General features: G+C 41.4%; 1 protein-coding gene across 6 annotated transcripts in view; it reads left to right on the plus strand.

Moving 5' to 3' along the window:
• The window catches only part of NUP58 (nucleoporin 58), a 206,913-nt gene that overhangs the window by 11,360 nt on the left and 175,438 nt on the right, over positions 1–20,115 (plus strand). For all 6 annotated transcript variants that reach the window (XM_029602565.1, XM_029602567.1, XM_029602562.1 and 3 more), the window contains exons 2-3: positions 6,434–6,579; positions 13,935–14,084. In XM_029602565.1, coding sequence (XP_029458425.1) covers positions 6,434–6,579; positions 13,935–14,084 — 296 coding nt within the window. The remainder of the gene's footprint in view (positions 1–6,433; positions 6,580–13,934; positions 14,085–20,115) is intronic.

The raw sequence follows: 20,115 nt of genomic DNA on the forward strand, positions 1-20,115 counted from the left end.
TAAAGTTGCAAGAAAAAAGCCATTGCTGCACTAAATCCACAAAACAGCACGCTTAAAATTCTCCAAACAGCACCTAGAGAAGCCTCAAAACTTCTGGAACAAAATAATTTGGAGTGATGAGACCAAAATTGAACTTTATGGCCACAATAATAAAAGCTGTTTGGAGAGGAGCCAGCAAGGCCTATGATGAGCAGCACACCATCCTTATCGTGAAGCATGTATCTCTGTTTTGGGTGGTGTGTGAGCTACAGCGGCACAGGGAAATTTAGTCAAAACTGATGGCAGGATGAATGCAGCATCTTATCAGAAAATATTGAAGGAGAATTTACATTCATCACCCAGGAAGCTGCACATGGGGCACACTTAGACTTTCCAACCTGACAATGATCTGAAACATAAGGCCAAGTTGACCCTTCAATAGATGCAGCAGAAGAAAGTGAAGGTTCTAGAGTGGCCATCACAGTCTCCTGACCTCAACATTATTGAGCCACTTTGAGGAGAACTCAAACATGCAGTTCATGCTAGGCAGCCAAAAAATTTACAGGATCCGGAGGCTTTTTGCCCAAGAGGAATGGGCAGCTTTACCACATGAGAAAATAAAATAAAGGGCCTCATTCACAACTATCACAAAAGACTGCAAGCAGTCATTGATGCAAAAGGGGGCAATATGCGATATTAAGAACTAAGGGTATGCAATGTTTTGAACAGGACCATTTTATTTCCTTTATTGTTTTGTTTAATGATTGTGCTTTTCTGTGATGCATAATAGTTTAATTTGAAACATTAAAAATAACAAATGTTTTTTGTCTGATCACTCATTTTATTAAAATGCTCCACATCTTACAAATTGTCAGGGGTATGCAAACTTATGAGCACAATTGTACATGTGTTTTGGCAGAGTTGCTCTTTTACTTCTGTCACTGCCACAAATGGGAACTTGAACTGTCTTTCTCCTACTTCCTCACCATCTTTCTCTTATCAGCTGTTTCTTCTTTTTTTTTTTTTATTGGCATTTCTTCTTACGCCATAGTTTTTCTCACATCTTCCAATGCTTGCATACCCCTTCACTTCATTTCTTTCCTACCCTTCCAACCATTTTTTCTTTGTTTTCCATCCCTTCTGCTGTTGCTTTCTATGCCTCTTAACTCCACCCTATCCTTCATACCATGTAACATTTCTTTGTTCTGCAGCATCCATCTCCCCCCTCAGGTAACCTAACTGAGCAACAGGAGCTCATTTCTCTGCTGCTGACCATTATGTACATTCTGTGCCAGAATGGCAAGCATCTTCAAAACTTGCAGACCAGCACTTTGTGGTGGCTTATTTCATGTATCATGATATGTGTAGTATCCCAGTGTGTTTCAGAAATCAGGACCAAGTCTTGAGACTGAACTAAACATATTAAAATGCTGTGCAATGGTCAGGGTAGCTGCTATCATGCTTTTTTGATCTACCTGTTTAGCATCCTGAACATTTTACCCCTGGTGGCTTGATGATGCTGTCCCCAAAACCTGAAGTGAAGCATAAGCAGAACTGTACTAGTAGGAAACATAGCTAAATCTTGCTCAGGACCACTAGGATATCTCTCTCAAGGATATTAAAATTAGTAGCCAGGAAGTGCTAGCAGTGAGTCTTAAATGCTCATGGTTCTGGCACAAACTGTACCTATGGGACAGGCTCCGTCCATGACTCTTAAATCCTGAATGGTGACTATGCAGCAGTCTGCGGTTACATTTACAGTGTGTTACCTCACTATACTCATCGTAGAAGAAATATCAGTCAGTAGCTCAGCACAGGAAAATATTGAGTACTAGGGGACTGGACTCCTAATGAACCAATCCTGAAGCAGGCTAGAAATACAGTAGCATAGTAAATGATGGCACAAATGCAAAACTCTGAACTAATCGGGGAATAGAATATGTGATTATATTTATCAGAATTAGACATTTGAGTAAATGATTTCTGTTCCTAAAACTATTTTTTCATAATTTCTCAAATATTTTATTAAAAATTCTTCTGTTCCACAAAATCCAAAATGTTTAATACGGACCTCAACCGTACATTCATAAAATATTTACAGACATATACAAATAATAAAACAGATCAGATTTGTAACTTAACAGGGATAGAGTTCCATGGCAATAGCGCAGCAACTGAAAAAGCTCTCGTAGCTGGATTTTTTTTGCAATCTTGCTCCCAGCTGATCTTTAGTAGCTGATCTTACCTGAAAACTGAATGCCAGATACTTGTTAACATAGTGAACAAATGATGTAAGTTTGTATTTTTATTTTCTTGGTGCCATTTTGAAATTTCAGTAAGAAATTGGAGTTAATTTTTAACATACACATTAGCATTTAGCTAGGCACAAACTATATAATGTGATTTGTTTACATCTGAGAAACAACTTTAACTGGGAAGCATGTTGATCATATAGGTCTCCCTGTGCTTACATAGTAACATAGTAATGATGATAGAAAAGGACCAGATGGTCCTTCTGGTCTGCTCAGTAAGCTTCTTATGGTAGTATCTGCCACTTCATGCAGGATACCCCCATGTTTCTCTTAAGCGTAGTAATTGCCATTGTGTGCAGTTACCCCCCGGCCTTGTGATAAGGGTAGTAATGTTTATAATCAAAACCAAGCAACTGTCAAACCCATAACAAACTTACAGTCAATGAAAATATATTTATTTATTTATTTATAATTTTTATATACCGACATTCTCGATACACATATCAAATCAGGTCGGTTACCATTGAACAAAACAGTCGCGGTAAGGTGTTACATTAAACAGAGTTTTTGAACATAAGAACGTAAATATTAAACAGTTTCTGAACAAATGAACTGGGTAGCCTATGACCTTGTAGCCTATGACCCAATGAACTTGTAGCCTATGACCCAATGAAATGGGTCATAGGCTACAATGGGTCATAGGCTACAATGAATATTGTAGCCTATGACCTATTCTATACAAGTGTATTTTGTCCTGTTTTGTAAAATAGGTTTTGATATAAAATTTAAATCAGTTTTTTTAATATAATTAAACACATTTGTACTGAATAAAAAGTGTGTGTATGCCATGTGCTGCTTAAGTTAAATTATTTCCATATTTTCCCCATGTTTTTCCTTCCATTCAAAATTTTTGGGGAATTTATATCTTTCTAATTAAAATATTAAGATCATTGTATGGGAGTTTTGAAAATGGAGCTGTTTTGATGGACTCCAAGAATGTGTGTGTGGGTGAGCTTTTGGAATGGGTGTGAACATCATTCTGAATACTGAAGACCAGATATGAGACTTAAGGAGGCTGCAAAAAAAAGAACATCGCAGTAACTAAAATGTAAATAAAAGCATGAATAATATAGCTTGGTAGAAATAGTAAATAAAGTGGTGACATGGATAGTATCGCACAGCTGATAAAAAGCAGGTACACAACTTTTTAAGAAAAATGAAACCTATAAGGTGCTGTTAGATCCAGGATGACATGGTTATAGAGCAAATTAAAGGAAATATTGGACTTTAGTTTGGAACTTTTGTGATCTTAGGATGAAATATTTGCTAATTGAGAGCAAAGAGACTGTTTAAAATGAGCAGTGCTCTACATTGTTTATGCACTTGCTGGTGTATAGAACCAAATTCAATTCATTATTTCCAAACATTTGATATTTAGTCATCTATATCTTCATGTAGTCTTAAAAATTTGTAGATCACCTTTCTTGATTACAGATCACACCAGGGTGTGCCCATTCATTAAATGTTATGAATTACTAATGCATGATACATAACAAAAAGAAATTGTAGATCATATAAAATATCAAGGACATTCCAAAGAGGGAAGGAAGTCGGTACCTACAGTGTGCAGTGTTAAATACAGAATAGGGAAATAATAAATCAATAAAGGTCATATACTCAAAGGAACAGCAGGGTCAGTGGTTAAAACAAAGATTTTATTTTTCCAGGAACATAGAAAATGCTTTTTAATTAACACAGAGAAGTTGAACAGAAATGGTTATATGCATTTCTTTACCCTGGCTTGGGAACTTTTGTGGTTCATTAACTCTTTGTTGCTTAGTACTAATAAAATTGAGCAAATAGCCTTTATCTTTTTGTCTATAAAAGTTTAGACACATCCAGGTAAGAATGAAAAAAAAAAATCTAAATTGTTCTAGAATGACCATTTGGGTAGAAGACAGGGAGAGTGCTTGTGTGCTCACTTATATGGAGCTTTAGAGGACTTAAAGAGGGGAGAATACAGGCCAATGTACAGAATGGTAAAACTAAGAACATAAGAAAATGCCATACTGGGTCAGACCAAGGCTCCATCAAGCCCAGCATCCTGTTTCCAACAGTGGCCAATCCAGGCCATAAGAACCTGGCAAGTACCCAAAAACTGTCTAGTCCATGTTACCATTGCTAATGGCAGTGGCTATTCTCTAAGTGAACTTAATAGCAGGTAATGGACTTTTCCTCCAAGAACTTATCCAATCCTTTTTTAAACACAGCTATACTAACTGCACTAACCACATCCTCTGGCAACAGATTCCAGAGTTTAATTGTGCGTTGAGTGAAAAAGAACTTTCTCCGATTAGTTTTAAATGTGCCCCATGCTAACTTCATGGAGTGCCCCCATGTCTTTCTATTATCTGAAAGAGTAAAAAACAGATTCACATCTATCCATTCTGGACCTCTCATGATTTTAAACACCTCTATCATATCCCCCCTCAGCCGTCTCTTCTCCAAGCTGAAAAGTCCTAATCTCTTTAGTCTTTCCTCATAGGGGAGCTGTTCCATTCCCTTTATCATTTTGGTAGCCCTTCTCTGTACCTTCTCCATTGCAATTATATCTCTTTTGAGATGCGGCGACCAGAATTGTACACGATATTCAAGATGCGGTCTTACCATGAAGTGATAGAGGCATTATGACATTTTCTGTTTTATTCACCATTCCCTTTCTAATAATTCCCAGCATTGTTTGCTTTTTTGACTGCCGCAGCAAGCACACTGAACCGACTATTTCAATGTGTTATCCACTATGACGCCTAGATCTCTTTCTTGGGTAGTAGCATCTAATATGGAACCTAACATTGTGTAACTATAAGGCATGGGTTATTTTTCCCTATATGCATCACCTTGCACTTATCCACATTAAATTTCATCTGCCATTTAGATGCCCAATTTTCCAGCCTCACAAGGTCTTCCTGCAATTTATCACAATCTGCTTGTGATTTAACTACTCTGAACAATTTTGTATCTGCAAATTTGATTACCTCGCTCGTAGTATTTCTTTCCAGATCATTTATAAATATATTGAAAAGTAAGGGTCCCAGTACAGATCCCTGAGGCACTCCACTGCCCACTCCCTTCCACTGAAGACTGGGGTAACCTGAAAAGACCAGCCACAGTAACAAGTTTTACATCAAGCATTTGGCAATTGAGTGTTCAGAAGACAGCTTTGGTAGTTTTGGTAGCTATTTGGATTATTACAAAGGTTGGTAATAAAACATGGAGGGGGCCTGAGTGTTGGAGTAAGTATGGGACTTGTAAGAAATGGAGGAACTTGACAAAGTTTTGAATAAAAAATTTATTCTGCAGATGGTCAAAGTTGGACAGCTCGGATGTATCCTTAAGAGTATGACAGAAATAGCCAGGCAGACTAATTTGCTCTTAAATGTTGTCATGTTCATTTATTGCAAGTGTTTGCAAATCTGTCCTGTTGAACCTCATAGCCAGTTGGATTTCCAGGATATCCACTGTGACTGCATGAGATTTAATTTTGTATATGCTGGACCTCTGCTGTATGCAAGGTCATCTCATGCACATTTAACATAGCTAATCCTGAAAATCCTATTGACTGTGAGGTCATCAGGATAGGTTTGAGAAACCCTGATTGTATGTCATGCTGAGAGGAAATATAAAGAGGTATTTTACCAGGAGAATGGCTTAACTGTAGAGCTGAAGACTAGTAATACAAGGAAATTTTAAACATACTTGGTATAGATATAGAGAAGTGGTAGAGGTTGGGATGGAGGCCAGAACTGTTGGTTTAAATAAGAAATTTTATATCTGCATCTACCCAAAAGTGGTAGAAAATTGGAGAGGAAGACAACTGATCAAGCTGGATGAGTCAGTTGATCCTTACCATCTCCTATATTACTGCGTTACCTTAAGTGAAAAATGCTCCAGTTACATGGGTGGAGATGTTGAGCTGAAATGATCAGGTAAAACAAAAATCTAGAATTGGGTGTGACATGTTCTGAACAGTAAATTGAATTGTAAGATTTAGTTAAAAGTAAAACTTTTTAATTCTTAAAGCATGACCCGCTACATGAAGTAAAAAGGGAAAAACAGGTTTTTGTCAAGTTGCTTATGCTACCAAGGTATCTTACTCAAATGAGAAGATTGCTATGTGCTTATTCAATATGTTTTATTACTAGTAACCCTGCTTCAACTGGAGGATTCAGTTTTGGTACCCTTGGGTCTACTACTACTCCATTAACCACAGTAGCAGCATCCAGTGGATTTGGAGGTGGACTTTTTGGAGCAAAACCAACTACTGGATTTACCTTAGGAACTAGTACAGGTATGGAATATCTGGTTTTAATTTTAATAGTTTAAATTTGAATTTTAAAGATCTACTTATCTTCCTGCTAAACTGTTTCATTTTCTACTCCTTCAGTGCTCTGTTCCTCTTTGACAAATCATATTGAACCTATTCTGATAAGTTTTACATACTTTACATGTAGGTGAACACTTGCAATAAATGTTTAAGTAAAAGTTATGGCATCAACAGTTCTTTTTCCACCTGTTTACTACTTTCGCACTTCACATGCTTCATTGAATGTGTATGGGAGGTGAATTAGAACACAACAAACCCACAAAGGCACCAACATGAACCCTTAATAAACAATGTATGGATCTCTCATTTCTACAGTTGAGGAAAGTGTTTACTTACTGTAAATGGTAATCTCTGTAGATGGTAGAATAAATTGGCCATGATGTGTATGTGATTTTGTCTTATGGCGCCAAACAGATCCATCTCTTTAGCTTAGTAGAGCTTTTATTACTGAGCATATGCAGAGTTCCCTTGCCTCATGAGTCCCTCAGTCGATTTTAGAGCTCAAAGTAGGTAGGTAGTTGACTCTTCAGGGAGGCGGGCAGGTATTAAGCATGGCTAATTCATTCTCTGTCTATGGAGAACACTATTTATGATAAGCAAACTTGCTTTCTCCATTGACAATTAGGGCTGAACTAGCCATGATGTGAGAAGTCCCAAGCTAAGGGTTGCGTACCGGAGTACTTACTGAATAAAGCAATCCAGCTCCTCCTTGGACAGATGTACAAAAACTGTGTCCCCAAAAATAATCTCTTCTAGATAAGTTGTTTGGTCGGTAGTGGACATACAAGTTGCAGCTTTGCAGATAATTGCAAAGGAGGCAGCTCTCAGGAGAGTAATGACATGATGAGCCTTGACAAAGTCTATTTTGAAGGCCAGCCAACATGTGGGAGTATACAATACAGCCCACTAGCCAGTTCTACAAGGAACAAATGGCAACTGCTACTCCTAGACTAATGTGATCGTAGAACATAGACAGCTGAGAAGTCTGATGTGGTGGAGGTCTTCTCTAGTAATATGCCTTGGCCCTTTCACAGAGCAGCAAATGAAGGAGCTCTGTCCTCTATGTATGTGGTGTGATTTTGGTGAAAAACAGAGACTGCTTGAGAAATTCAAGATGGGTGTATTGCACCATTCTTCTGTGAAAGCATTGTAGTCGCCAGCTCGTCTAGGCAGAGAGCGACTAGGAAAACCACCTTCCAAGTAAGATGCTTCAAAAGGCCAACTTTAGCAGCTCAACCTAGAGGTCCTATAATACCAAGAGGTCTTGAAACTTGAGGTTTTAATATCCACCAAACCCTCCATAAATTGATACTGCTCTCTCTTTTTTTCTTTGGTATTTCTTGTACTTGGAAAAAAACAGTAGTTATGGCGCTAAGGTGCAGTCTCATTGTTGAAATAGTGAAACTCGATAGCGAGAGGGAAAAATGAGTACTGAAGCAGGTCTTTGTAGAGTAGGTTAAGGGACCCAGAGACCTGCCTGGCACCAGGATGAAAATATCTGCCAACTAAACCTATACACCTCTTTAGGGTATGGCTTCCTTGACAAACAGAAAATGCTCTGGAACTCTTTATACAGTGAAAAGAGGAAATTAGCAAACATTAAATACTCTTGTCATCTGCTTGAGGAAGAGAAGATTTGAGGTATAGATGCTTCCCCTGCGGTAGGAGTGAGTGCTTGATTTTCCTGAGGAGACTGAAGGAGCAGCAACAATTAAATGAGGAAAAAACACCCTGACCATGATATGCTGTGACAATAAGGAAAAGCCTAGCCCAATCCTAAAATACATTCTGAACTGTTTTTGCCACTAATTACAGTTGTGGAAACACAGAAAGTAGGTATGCTCCCATGTTAGCCAAAAAGGGGCTGGAGCAGAACTTTGTTCATTCCATCAGATGGAACCAGTTGTTGCTTTTTAGTGTGAAAAGGTTGTGGGATGAGGAGCCAAAAGGCCAGCCTGTCTGTTAGATTGGGAGACCCTGTAAAGGTGATCCACTAATGCAGGGGTGGCCAACTCAGTCCTTAACAGCTACAACCAGGCCTTGTTTTCAAGATATCCATAATGAATATGCACAAGATTTACATATGGTGGAGGCAGTGCATGCAAATCTTTTGTACGTATTCATTGTGGATATCCTAAAAACCAAGCCTGTTTGTGCCTTTTGAAGGACTGGAGTTGGCCACCTCTGTGCTAATGAGTCAGCAACTTCAGGAGGGTCTGTTCCCTGAAGTAAGACTTCATGACTGAGAGCCCATACTTAATCTGCTGAGATTCTCAGCAGAAAGTCATGGACCTTGTGCCTCCCTACTTGCTTCATACGCCCATGTGTTCCAACCCTTTGTGGAGGCACACCTAGCCAGTCAGGTTTTCAGGATTGCCACAATGAATATGCATATGAAAGGTTTGGATACATTGGAGACACAGTGTATGCAAATCTGTTTCATACTTATTCATTACAGATATCCTCCAGGAGAGGGCTGGGAAACATTGTCATAGAATACCATTTAACTATTAGTATTTGGATCAACAATCTCATTCCTTGCATGAGATGGGAGAATACATTTAGCACAAACCAGAATGGCTTGCAACTCCAATAGGTTTATGTGGAAAATTGTGTTCTGTAATAGACTATGGTTCCTGAATGGAAGGAACTAGTGACACTGGATAAGGGATAAACCTGAAGGGGGGGGGGAGCCTTATCACCAACAGGTTTAGCTACTAATGAAGGGACATCAGCATGGAAAACCCAACATAGAGCATAAAAGATGTAGCATAACTGAATTCAGTGAGCGCAGAGGCCCCAGTAGAGAGTGCTCTGGTTTAGGGGCATAAGCAGACTACATTTATTTATTTATTTATTTATTTAACGTTTCTTTTATACCGATGACCGTTTGCACATCGCGTCGGTTTACAGCAAACACAAACCATTGGGCGGAGCCCTTACATAAAACAGAATATAGTGAGCTAGGTAACATATAACAAATGTTTGGGAGGAGCCCTTACATAAAACACACAACCACGGTTAGAAGCCATGGGTATATGATAAGTACTTGAACTATAACAATAATTATATACACAGTTGGTGCGCAGTACAAAATCGATAGGCAAGAGGCGTTCAAACCAGGATATCAGTGTAACATTCGTAGAGTAACATTCCTAGTGGGGAATTATGTAATGGGGGGTGTAGTGGAGTAAGCCTGCTGGAAAAGCCAGGTTTTAAGCTTCTTTTTGAAAGCGGGGGTGTAGGTCTCAGTGCGAATATCATGGGGAAGTGAGTTCCATAGCGTGGGGCCGGCAAGGGAGAAGGCTCTGTTCATTGTGGATGTGAGCTTAAAAGATTTGATAGATTGGGCTTGGAGTGTTCCTTGGAGTGCTGGGCGGGTAGGTCTCTTGGAAGTACGGGGTAAAAGGGGAGGGTTAAGCCAGTTGAGGTTGGAATTTAATAGACACTTGTGTATGATCGATAGAGTTTTATAAAGAATTCGTGACTGTATGGGGAGCCAGTGTAGTTGCATGAGTGTGGGGGTGATGTGTTCTCTTTTCTTTGTGTTTGACAAAATCCGAGCGGCGGATTTGACAAAAATCCGAGCGGCGGATTTGACAAAAATCCGAGCGGTGGCTCAAAACAAGTATTGACTAGATCTGATGGAAAGAATGGGAAAGTTTTGCTTAAACTCAATAGATAATGTAATGCCTTAATTATATATGTTTATAAGGATAAAGATCTTTGTCCCTAATTTATATTCTTGCTTCAAATCTACAAATGAAATCCAAGATTACTTTAAAAGAGCTACGGAGGTCTCTGAGCCTGGGGGAAGATGTTGACTTAATAATTTCAAGATTACTACAGAAACATGGTTTGTATGGGAGAATGACAAGAAGGGAAGCTCTGTTGAAGAAAAGCTATATGATCTGCCACTTAGTGTTTGCAAATAAACACTTAAAGGACATTGCATGCATGTGGCATAAGGTTTTATGGTCTGAAACCAAAGTGAATCTTTTTTTGATCTCAGTGCTAAGTGATGTGCTGTGTTTTACACCAAACATTGCCTGCTAATACCATCCCTGCTGTAAAGCATGATGGTTTTGAGTGTTATGTTGTGAGGGTGCTTTGCAGCAACAATGATAAAGAGGTTTATGAAGATTACTGGAAAAATGGATGGTTCAATGTATAGGAAGATCCTGTCGGACAACCTTTTCCAGTCTGCCATAGACCTGGGATTGGAGAGAAGATTCACCTTTCCACAGGACAATGATCCTAAGCAAATGCAACAATGGAATGGTTCAGAAAGAAAAGTGAATATCCTCAAGTGCTTAGTCAAAACCTAGACCTAAGTCCAATAGAAGATCTGTGGCAGGACTTGAAGACTCTGGCAAAAATGTGGAGAGAGTGCAACAGCACACTAGACATACAAAAGTCAAATGTGTGGCAGATACTTCTTAGATCTGTTCTTAAAGTAACTTCTCAAAAAAACTCCTTTTTAGAAAACCTGAAATGTTTTGATGAAGATTTTAGTCCTTTATTTTCCTCCTGATGCTGCCTCTGGGTGAAACAGACTATATCAGGGGACTGACCGCTACATCTTTGATTGCTGTTTGAATACACACATAGTTAATTATTTACACACATAGTTTATTGAAATGAATTGTTACCGCACTATGATGGCACATGATTAATTTGTAATCTATACCACTCACATTTTCATTATCGTGCCTTGCTGTAAACCGTTGTGACGGTTGTCTTACTTAATGACGGTATAGAAAAGTTTTTAAATAAAATAAAATACTTATAAAGGATTTGATATTCATTGAAACCTTCCAGTATTTCTAAAGAAGTTTTTTGAGAAGTTACTTAACAGATCCAAAATTTGAAGACTGCAATCCAGACTATCCCCCAGCCAACTTGAGCTTGACCTCTTCTGCCAAGAAGAATAGTCAAAAACTGTACCATCCTGCTGTGCAGAATTGGTAGACATTTATCCTAGACCACTCATAACTGCTGTTACTACAAAAGGGGTTTCTGCCAACTATTGTCAAGGGGTTTGAAGACTTTTTTGTACAGTCAAGACTTTTTTTAAATTACTTTTGGAATATTTCTATAATTTTTCTTTCACAATGAAAGTAGAGTGGTATAGATTGTTTAAAAAAACCAAAACAAAACCCCAAAACAAACAAAAACCTTACTTTAATGCTTTTTGATGTCTGTCTATAAGACAGAATGTAAAAAAACATACAAAGGTATGAAGACTTTTTTGCAAGGCACTGTAAATCAGAACCAATAGAAAATCCTTAAAGGGTACAACTTATCAATTAGTTCCCTACAGTTCCATCTGCAGTTCTGCACAAAGGGGCCTGCTTTGGTGCATTCCTTTGGCTGACCTGGGCAACATCCCACCTATAGCATGCCCTTGCATCAGATGAAAGGCCCCAGGCGACTTTGCCAAATGGGTGGATTATCTTAGTCCAAGGAACGCGCTTAGTGCTGTGCAAAATTACAGTTAAAGCAGATAATTTGGGGGTTGCCCCAGAAAGGGGCTAGTCTCACTTCATTATTTTTTCATCAGAAATACTGTGGCCTTCTCACTGCTGGAGCTTTCAAGACCAAATTTGTCCCCCCTCCCCCCCCCTCTCCCCTTCAGCTGCAATTGCTGCTTATATTTCTTTTGTTAACATGCTGTGATGTGTATCTGAAACCATGTTAGGAGAAACCTTAGGAGCCTTGGGACATGTGTTAATGTTCTGATGTGCCTGAAGAAAGTTAGCTACACCTCTTTAAAGTGTAGCTAAATTAGATCAAATATTACAGCTTTCTATCTCTGCCACAAACTTGCGATATTTGACTTGCATATTAATATGCTGATTTGCATGCAAATCTCAATTTAATACCACGTTGCGCTGTTTTTTTGAGGGAAAGATGATGCACAAAATTTTGAAATTACACACGTTACCTGTGTATTAAAGCATTTATTGCATGGTAAAGCCTTACCTCTGCTTGGTAAATCTACCCCTTTGAGTATAGTTCATAAAAGGCAAATCTCTAATGAATACTGAAACTCTCCAACAGCACCTGGCTATTGCCATTTTTAATTCTCTTGATTATCTTACAACAATCTTATTCATTTTTTTTTTTTTTTAAAGACCTGTTTGGTTTTGACATGAGAACAAATCTTGTCTGTCAGAGTGGCCTGCAATTTTCCCCTCAGTTCAATTAGACTCCACTAAAGCCTTTCCTGAGCTTCTCACTTTATGTAAACTTTCTAGCCTTTGCAATTTGCTGTTTTGAAGAGGGACATAGTGTAAACTTTCAAATGTTTGAAAGGATTCGGTAGGGAGGAGGAAATTCAGTGATGGGTGCTCATGATGTGAAGTTGCAAAGGGACTGTAGGGAAAACAAGATACTTTGAGAAGGCGGTGTCAACTTGGGAATGGAATGCAGGTCTAGCATTGTAAGGAACAGCCACATCTGTTGCAGTTGGACCCAGGTAAGAGAGAGAGCATTATCCTTAGGACCCATATTAGGGAACTCCAGGCCCATTGAGTTAAGATTACAAAGAGAAAACAAAACATTTTTAGAAAAAATCTAAAAACCTGGCTCTTCAAACAAGCTTTTCAAAAAGAGGAGAGAGAATAGTAAACCAAAGAAGCGCAAGGTACAATCAAAGAGCACCCGCACACACAACAGTAATCACTAAGTGTGCAGTTTTAAGTGAACCCTGCAGTAAAGGATAAAGTTACAATTATAGAATGAGTCCTGTACTCAAACTGCTATAGAAATTGACCTGGACATGTTTTACACTCTTCTAATAATTAATCTTGTTTAAAAACTGTTACCGAACCTTATGGCACCTATGTAAAATGAAAGATTATAATAGCATTACTTTTATGTGCCTTTATGTAAACTGTTGTGACGGTACCCACCTTAACGACTGTATAGAAAAGACTTAAATAAATAAATATTAGTTAAGATAAATGTGTGCTGAGATTCATTGGTGCTTTTTTCATTTTTTTTAAGGACATTTTATACACCAGACTGAAAATACAATAATGGGTAAAGCATCAATGCATAGTCACTACTCAAATAGCTTTTGCACATTATTTTTTTTTTATCTTTATTGAATATTTTCTGCTCTGGACTGTCAGTTTTTGACTACCTTAAGTCTTGTTCTCAAACTTTTATTGACCATGTAAACAAGTCTATTTGTGTAAATCCACTGAATATAAATTTTGATGGGAGATATTGGCATTACCATTGTATAAATTGGCATATATTTCATGTATCCTTAAACTGTAGAATTTCTGAAGACACCTACTTTGTTTCAGGAGCTCCTGTCAGTACATCTGCAACTTCTGGTTTCAGTTTGGGGTTCAGTAAACCTGCAGCTTCTGCCACGCTCTTTGCTCTGCCTATTACTTCTGCCTCAGCAGGCGGGCTCACTCTTTCATCTGCTCTGACGACAGCTCCAGCTACAGGTGAGGTGCCCCTGAGGACAATTGAAACAATATTTGTTTGCAAAGATTTGGAAAACTTGGTTTGTGTACTCTGAGGATTGTTAAAGATATAAACTTTAATGACTATTTTACAAATGTTATATTGTGATTAGTCCCAGAATACTCTGGAGCATGCTTTTAGATCACATGATTTAATCTCTTCTGGAGAGAGAATTTTTATATTTTTCCCAGGACAAGCAGGATGGTAGTCCTCACATATGGGTGACATCACAGAATGGAGCCCAATCACGGAACACTTTTGTCAAAGTTTCTAGAACTTTGGCCCCTACTAGGCATGCCCAGCATGACACTAACTCTGCAGCCAGCAGGGTTCCCTCTTTAGTATTCTCTTTTCCGCGCAGTAGTAGCCACGCAGTTAAGGAGCTCTGCAAGGATTCCTGACAGGAATTTTCCTCATGGAATTATTTAAAGTTAGATTGCCCCACAGGGGTTCCTCCGTTAACTTTTTCAGTCATCTGTACTCCAGTAAGTTTTTACCCGTTTTCCGTCGATTACAGTCTAGTTTAGCCCTCGATTTTTTTCTATGGCCATGGCGTCGGGGTTCCGTCGGTGCCCGGACTGTACTCGTACCATGTCCATTACAGACCCTCATAAAGTCTGTGTAATGTGTCTTGGACGAGAGCATGATATCTTGACCTGCACCAAATGTGCCCTAATGACACCAAAAAGGTCACAAGGCCAGAATGGAGAAGATGGGACTTCTCTTCCATACTCAAACCCTGACTCCGTCCATTGCATGGACGTCATCTGAACCGGCACAGTCAACGTCGCACCAGCATTGACCACCGACCGGTGACCGTCTGGCATCGACAACTTCTCGGCCTTCGACACCCTCTTCTCCCCCTCAGGACTGAGGGGATCGTAAAGAGAAACATCGCCACCGGCATCGAAAGTCTCGGACCATAGAGGGAAAGAAACCATCGACCTTGCCATCGTCTGAGCCACCGTCGAAGAAACCCCCCATCCAGAAAAGGCACCGACCTTTTCGGCGACCAGGTCACCGAGGCACTCCTCGCCCGACAGGGCATTGGGAGCCGTGACTCCGCCTTTAACGGTGGTCCCTCCGGTATTGCCTCTGCCTCCTTCTTCTGTTCCAGAGCCGGGGCTGCTTGTTCCAGGTCTCCGAGAAGAACTGGACCGGATGGTTCAGGAGGCCATTGACAAGGCTATGCACCGACTCCAGGTTCCCCCGGCATCGGTACCGATAGTGGAACCGGCTACTGACCCGATTCCAGCAGCCTTGGCACAGCTGCTATTGAGAATGGAAGTGCTTTATAGCCGCTTTTCCACCGATGGACCCCGGGTCACCGATGGCTCTGGTGCCCTCCCTGCTTACTTTATCATTGGGAGGAGAAACACCGTTCTGCATTCCTCCATCAGGAATTCTGCCTCAGCCATCGAGATCGGTGCCGATACCTCCATCAAGCCATCCACCGATGCCCTCGATGCCTGCGCTGGGGCCTTCATTGCTTTCATCGGTGCCTCCGGTTATTCCTTTGGAGCCTAGACCGGGACCTTCAGGTATCCAACTCCCCCGTCCCTCTCCAGTTCCTAGAGGGACAGGTACTGATCCTTATTATACCTGGACTGATGATTCCTCACCAGACACCGATGACTTGCCATCACCTCCTTCACCCACTGAGAGTAGAAAGCGTTCTCCTCCATAGGACCTTTCTTTCATAAATTTTGTGAAGGAAATGTATGAATTGGTCCCCTTCCAATTACTAACGGAACAGGACGACAGACATCAAATGATGGAGTTGCTTCAATTCCTGGATGCGCCCAAGGAAATCACCTCCATCCCTATCCACCAAGTTCTCCCAGATCTCCTCAAGAAGAACTGGGAACATCCTGGCTTCATTGCACCAGTCCACAGGAAAACTGACTCTGCCTATTTGGTGCAGTGAGCTCCAGGCTTTCAAAAGCCTCAGTTGAATCACTAATCTGTGGTGGTTGAATCTGCACAAAAGAGAGCGAAAAGATTGAAACCTCACACTTCCTTTCCCCCTGGCAAGGAACAGAAGTTTTTAGATACCATGTTTAGATACCAATGTTGATCCTCCGATTCTGCTTACCAACTCTATATGACCCAATATAATAGGGTCATTTTTAAGAAGATGCAGGAGTTGACAACCTCCATGCCTCAGTCAATTCCAGAACAACTCCACACCCTAATTAACAAGGGTTTGGAGGCAGGAAATCATGAGATCAGATCATGTTATGACATCTTCGACACTGCGACCAGAGTATCTACAGCAGCTATTTCAGTGAGACGATGGGCTTGGCTCAAGTCTTCAGACCTTCGACCGGAAGTCCAAGATAGGTTGTCTGACCTTACCTATATAGGAGACAATCTATTTGGCGAGCAGATTCAAAAGACAGTGGCTGAATTAAAGGACCATCATGAGACTCTCAAACAGCTCTCTCTGATACCTTCGGATTATCCTTCCAAACAGCCTTTCCGGAAGGGCTCTAAAAAGTCTTTCTACAGACCAAAGAAGTCCTACCCGCCAGCAGCCAGATGTCATTTTACGAGACCATTCTTCAAATCACAGTCTCGTCAGACCCGAAAACAAAAGCCACAGACAGCCCCCCAGCCGGGCCTTGCTTCTGGCTTTTGACTCTCACGTAGAGAGCAGCAGCCAGATTCCATTACCACACATACCAGTGGGAGGACTTATGCCATTTCAACAACATATGGCAATCAGTCACCTCGGACCACTGGGTCCAAGCAATAATTGCTCAGGGCTATCATCTCTATTTTCTTTCCATCCCACCGGATTCCCCGCTTCTAATGGCATGGAAAACATCCGACCATTCATTGCTCCTGGAGCAGGAGGTCTCCCTCCTACTCCAGTCCAAAGCAATAGAACTAGTACCATTCCCTCAGCAAGGTCTCTGGTTCTATTACCGGTACTTTCTAATACCCAAAAGATCGGGAGGTGTTCGTCCAATTCTGGATCTACGAGCCCTCAACAAGTAACTCCAGAGAGAAAGTTCAAGATGGTAACCTTGGGCTCGCTTCTTCCTCTTCTACAAAGAGGAGACTGGCTCTGCTCTCTCGACCTCTAGGACACATACACTCATATTGCGATAACGCCATCTTATTGCAAATACCTGAGGTTTCTCGTAGACCCCAAGCACTATCGGTATCGCGTGCTTCCATTCGGCCTAGTGTCTGCACCACGAGTCTTTACAAAATGCCTCCTCGTGGTTGCCGCTTTCCTCAGGACTCAAGGTGTTCATGTATACCCCTCTCTGGAAGATTGGTTAATCAGGGCTCAGACTCAGCAAGCCGCTTTGTCATCCCTACATCTCACCTTAACCACTCTAATTTCACTCGGATTTCTAGTCAACTACGACAAATCCTGCTTAGTCCCATCTCAAACCTTATCGTTCATTGGGGCAGACTTGGACACCTTACAAGCAAAGGCTTTCCTGCCTTGACAACGAGCCCTTACTCTCGTGTTTCTGGCGCATCAGCTGCAGTCTCAACGCTCGACTGCTCATCGTTTTCTCATCCTCCGAGGACACATGGCGTCCTCAGTTCAGGTCACCCCAATGGCTCGCCTGGCCATGAGAGTCATGCAGTGAACCCTAAGGTCGCAATGGACTCAATCCCTTCAGCCCCTGTCGACCATTGTCCACATCACCGACTCACTCCGTCTGTCTCTCGCCCGGTGGATGAATCAAATCAATCTTCTACAGGGCTCGCCCTTTCAGGCGCCAAACCCTCACATAACTCTAACCACCGATGCTTCCAACTTCGGGTGAGGAACCCATGTGGCCGATCTCCAGACACAAGGTTCTTGGTCTCCAGAGGAAGCCAAACACCAGATAAATTTCCTGGAACTACGAGCAATTCAAAAATGGGTTTATCCTCAAATAGACCTCTTTGCATCACCCCAGAATCGCAAAGTAGGCAATTTCTGCTCTCTCACTCTCAGCCAACATTATCCACCAAGAGACGTGTTCTCCCTCTCATGGGTAACTGGTCTCCTATATGCATTCCCTCCACTTCTCTTGAAGACTCTCGTGAAGTTACGTGAGGACAAGGGAACCATGATCCTGATAGAACCCCACTGCCCCCGCCAGGTGTGGTTTCCAATACTTCAGGATCTCTCCATTCGCAGGCACATTCCTCTGGGAACAGACCCGCTTCTAATCACTCAAAATGATGGGTGCCTCCGCCACCCCAATCTGCAAGCCTTGTCCCTGACTGCATAGATGTTGAAAGGTTAATCCTTCAGCCGCTTAACCTTTCCGATCCATTCTCTCGTGTCTTGATTGCTTCACAGAAGCCTTCCACGAGAAAATTGTATTCTTACAAATGGAACAGGTTCACGTCATGGTACCTGTCCAATCCCACAGTTTCTAGACTACCTCTGGCACTTGTCAGAGTTGGGTCTTAAAACTTCCTCCATCAGAATGCATGTCAATGCGGTGGCCACCTTCCATAAAGGTATCTGGGGTGTCCCTATCTCAGTACAATCCCTTGTAACACGCTTCTTGAAGGGCTTGCTTCATCTCAAGCCTCCACTGCATCCTCTGGCCCCTTCTTGGGACCTTAACCTGGTTTTGGGTCGGCTCATGAAACCACCATTTGAGCCTCTCCAATCCTGTGAACTTCGCTATCACATGGAAGGTGATTTTCCTTTTGGCAATCACTTCAGCTAGCAGAATTAGTGAGTTACAGGCCCTAGTTACCTATTCGCCTTACACTAAACTTCTGCAGGACTGGGCGGTTCTTCGCACTCACCCTAAGTTCTTGCCTAAGGTAGTATCAGAGTTTCATCTCAATCAATCCATTATACTACCTACCTTTTTTCCCAGGCCCCATTCCAGTCCAGGCGAGCAGGCTCTGCTGCATACCCTTGACTGTAAACAGGCTCTAGCGTTTTACCTAGACCGTACAGCTGCCCACAGAGAGAGCACTCAATTATTTATCTCTTTCCATCCTAACAAATTGGGGCAGCCAGTAGGTAAGCAGACTCTTTCCTCCTGGCTAGCGGATTGCATTTCCTTTTGCTATCAGCAAGCGGGCATTCCACTTCAAGATCGTGTTAAAGCACACTCTGTGAGGGCCATGGTGACTTCAGTAGCACACCTAAGATCGGTGCCGCTTCCTGACATTTGCAGGGCTGCTACCTGGAGTTCTCTCCATACTTTTACAGCCCACTATTGCCTAGACAAAGCCGGAAGACAAGATTCCATCTTCGGCCAGTCTGTCTTGCGTAACCTATTTACGACGTGCTGTACCAACACCCTTCCGCCTGCCCGGTGGGGTTCAGGATGCCATCCCCAAAATTCTATCCCAATTGTTGTGCATGTTGCACTTCTTGGATACATTTGGTGCATGTCCGGACATCCTTAGCTCGGTAGTCACCCATATGTGAGAACTACCATTCTGCTTGACCTGTGAGAAAGCAAATGTTGCTTACCTGTAACAGGTGTTCTCACTGGACAGCAGGATGTTAGTCCTCACGAAACCCGCCCGCCACCCCGTGGTGTTGGGTTCGTTTTCTTATTATATTTTTCGGCACTGCCTGTAGCTTTGTAACCAGACTAAAGAGGGACCCCTGCTAGCTGCAGGGTTAGTGCCATGCTGGGCATGCCCAGTAGGGGCCAGTCAAAGTTCTAGAAAGTTTGACAAAAGTGTTCGGTGATTGGGCTCCATTCTGTGATGTCACCCATATGTGAGGACTAACATCCTGCTGTCCTGTGAGAACACCTGTTACAGGTAAGCAACATTTGCTATTTCTACTTTTCAGGCACTTGAAAGCGGATTACATTCAGATACTGTAGGTATTTACCTGTCCCTAGAGGGTAAATAATTACCCATTTCTATATTAGTCTTTATATATTCAAACCACTAATGAAGTCATCAGTATGAAATGCGTCATTCTTTATGGAGGTTGGGTTTTCAGATTAGAGGGCAGGAATTTTTTCAAAAATGATGTTAATATTGTATGGAGTACAGGCACGCATGTGC

The sequence above is a fragment of the Rhinatrema bivittatum genome, chromosome 5 (assembly GCF_901001135.1).
Source record: "Rhinatrema bivittatum chromosome 5, aRhiBiv1.1, whole genome shotgun sequence".
In the NCBI taxonomy this organism is placed as follows: Eukaryota; Metazoa; Chordata; class Amphibia; order Gymnophiona; family Rhinatrematidae; genus Rhinatrema; species Rhinatrema bivittatum.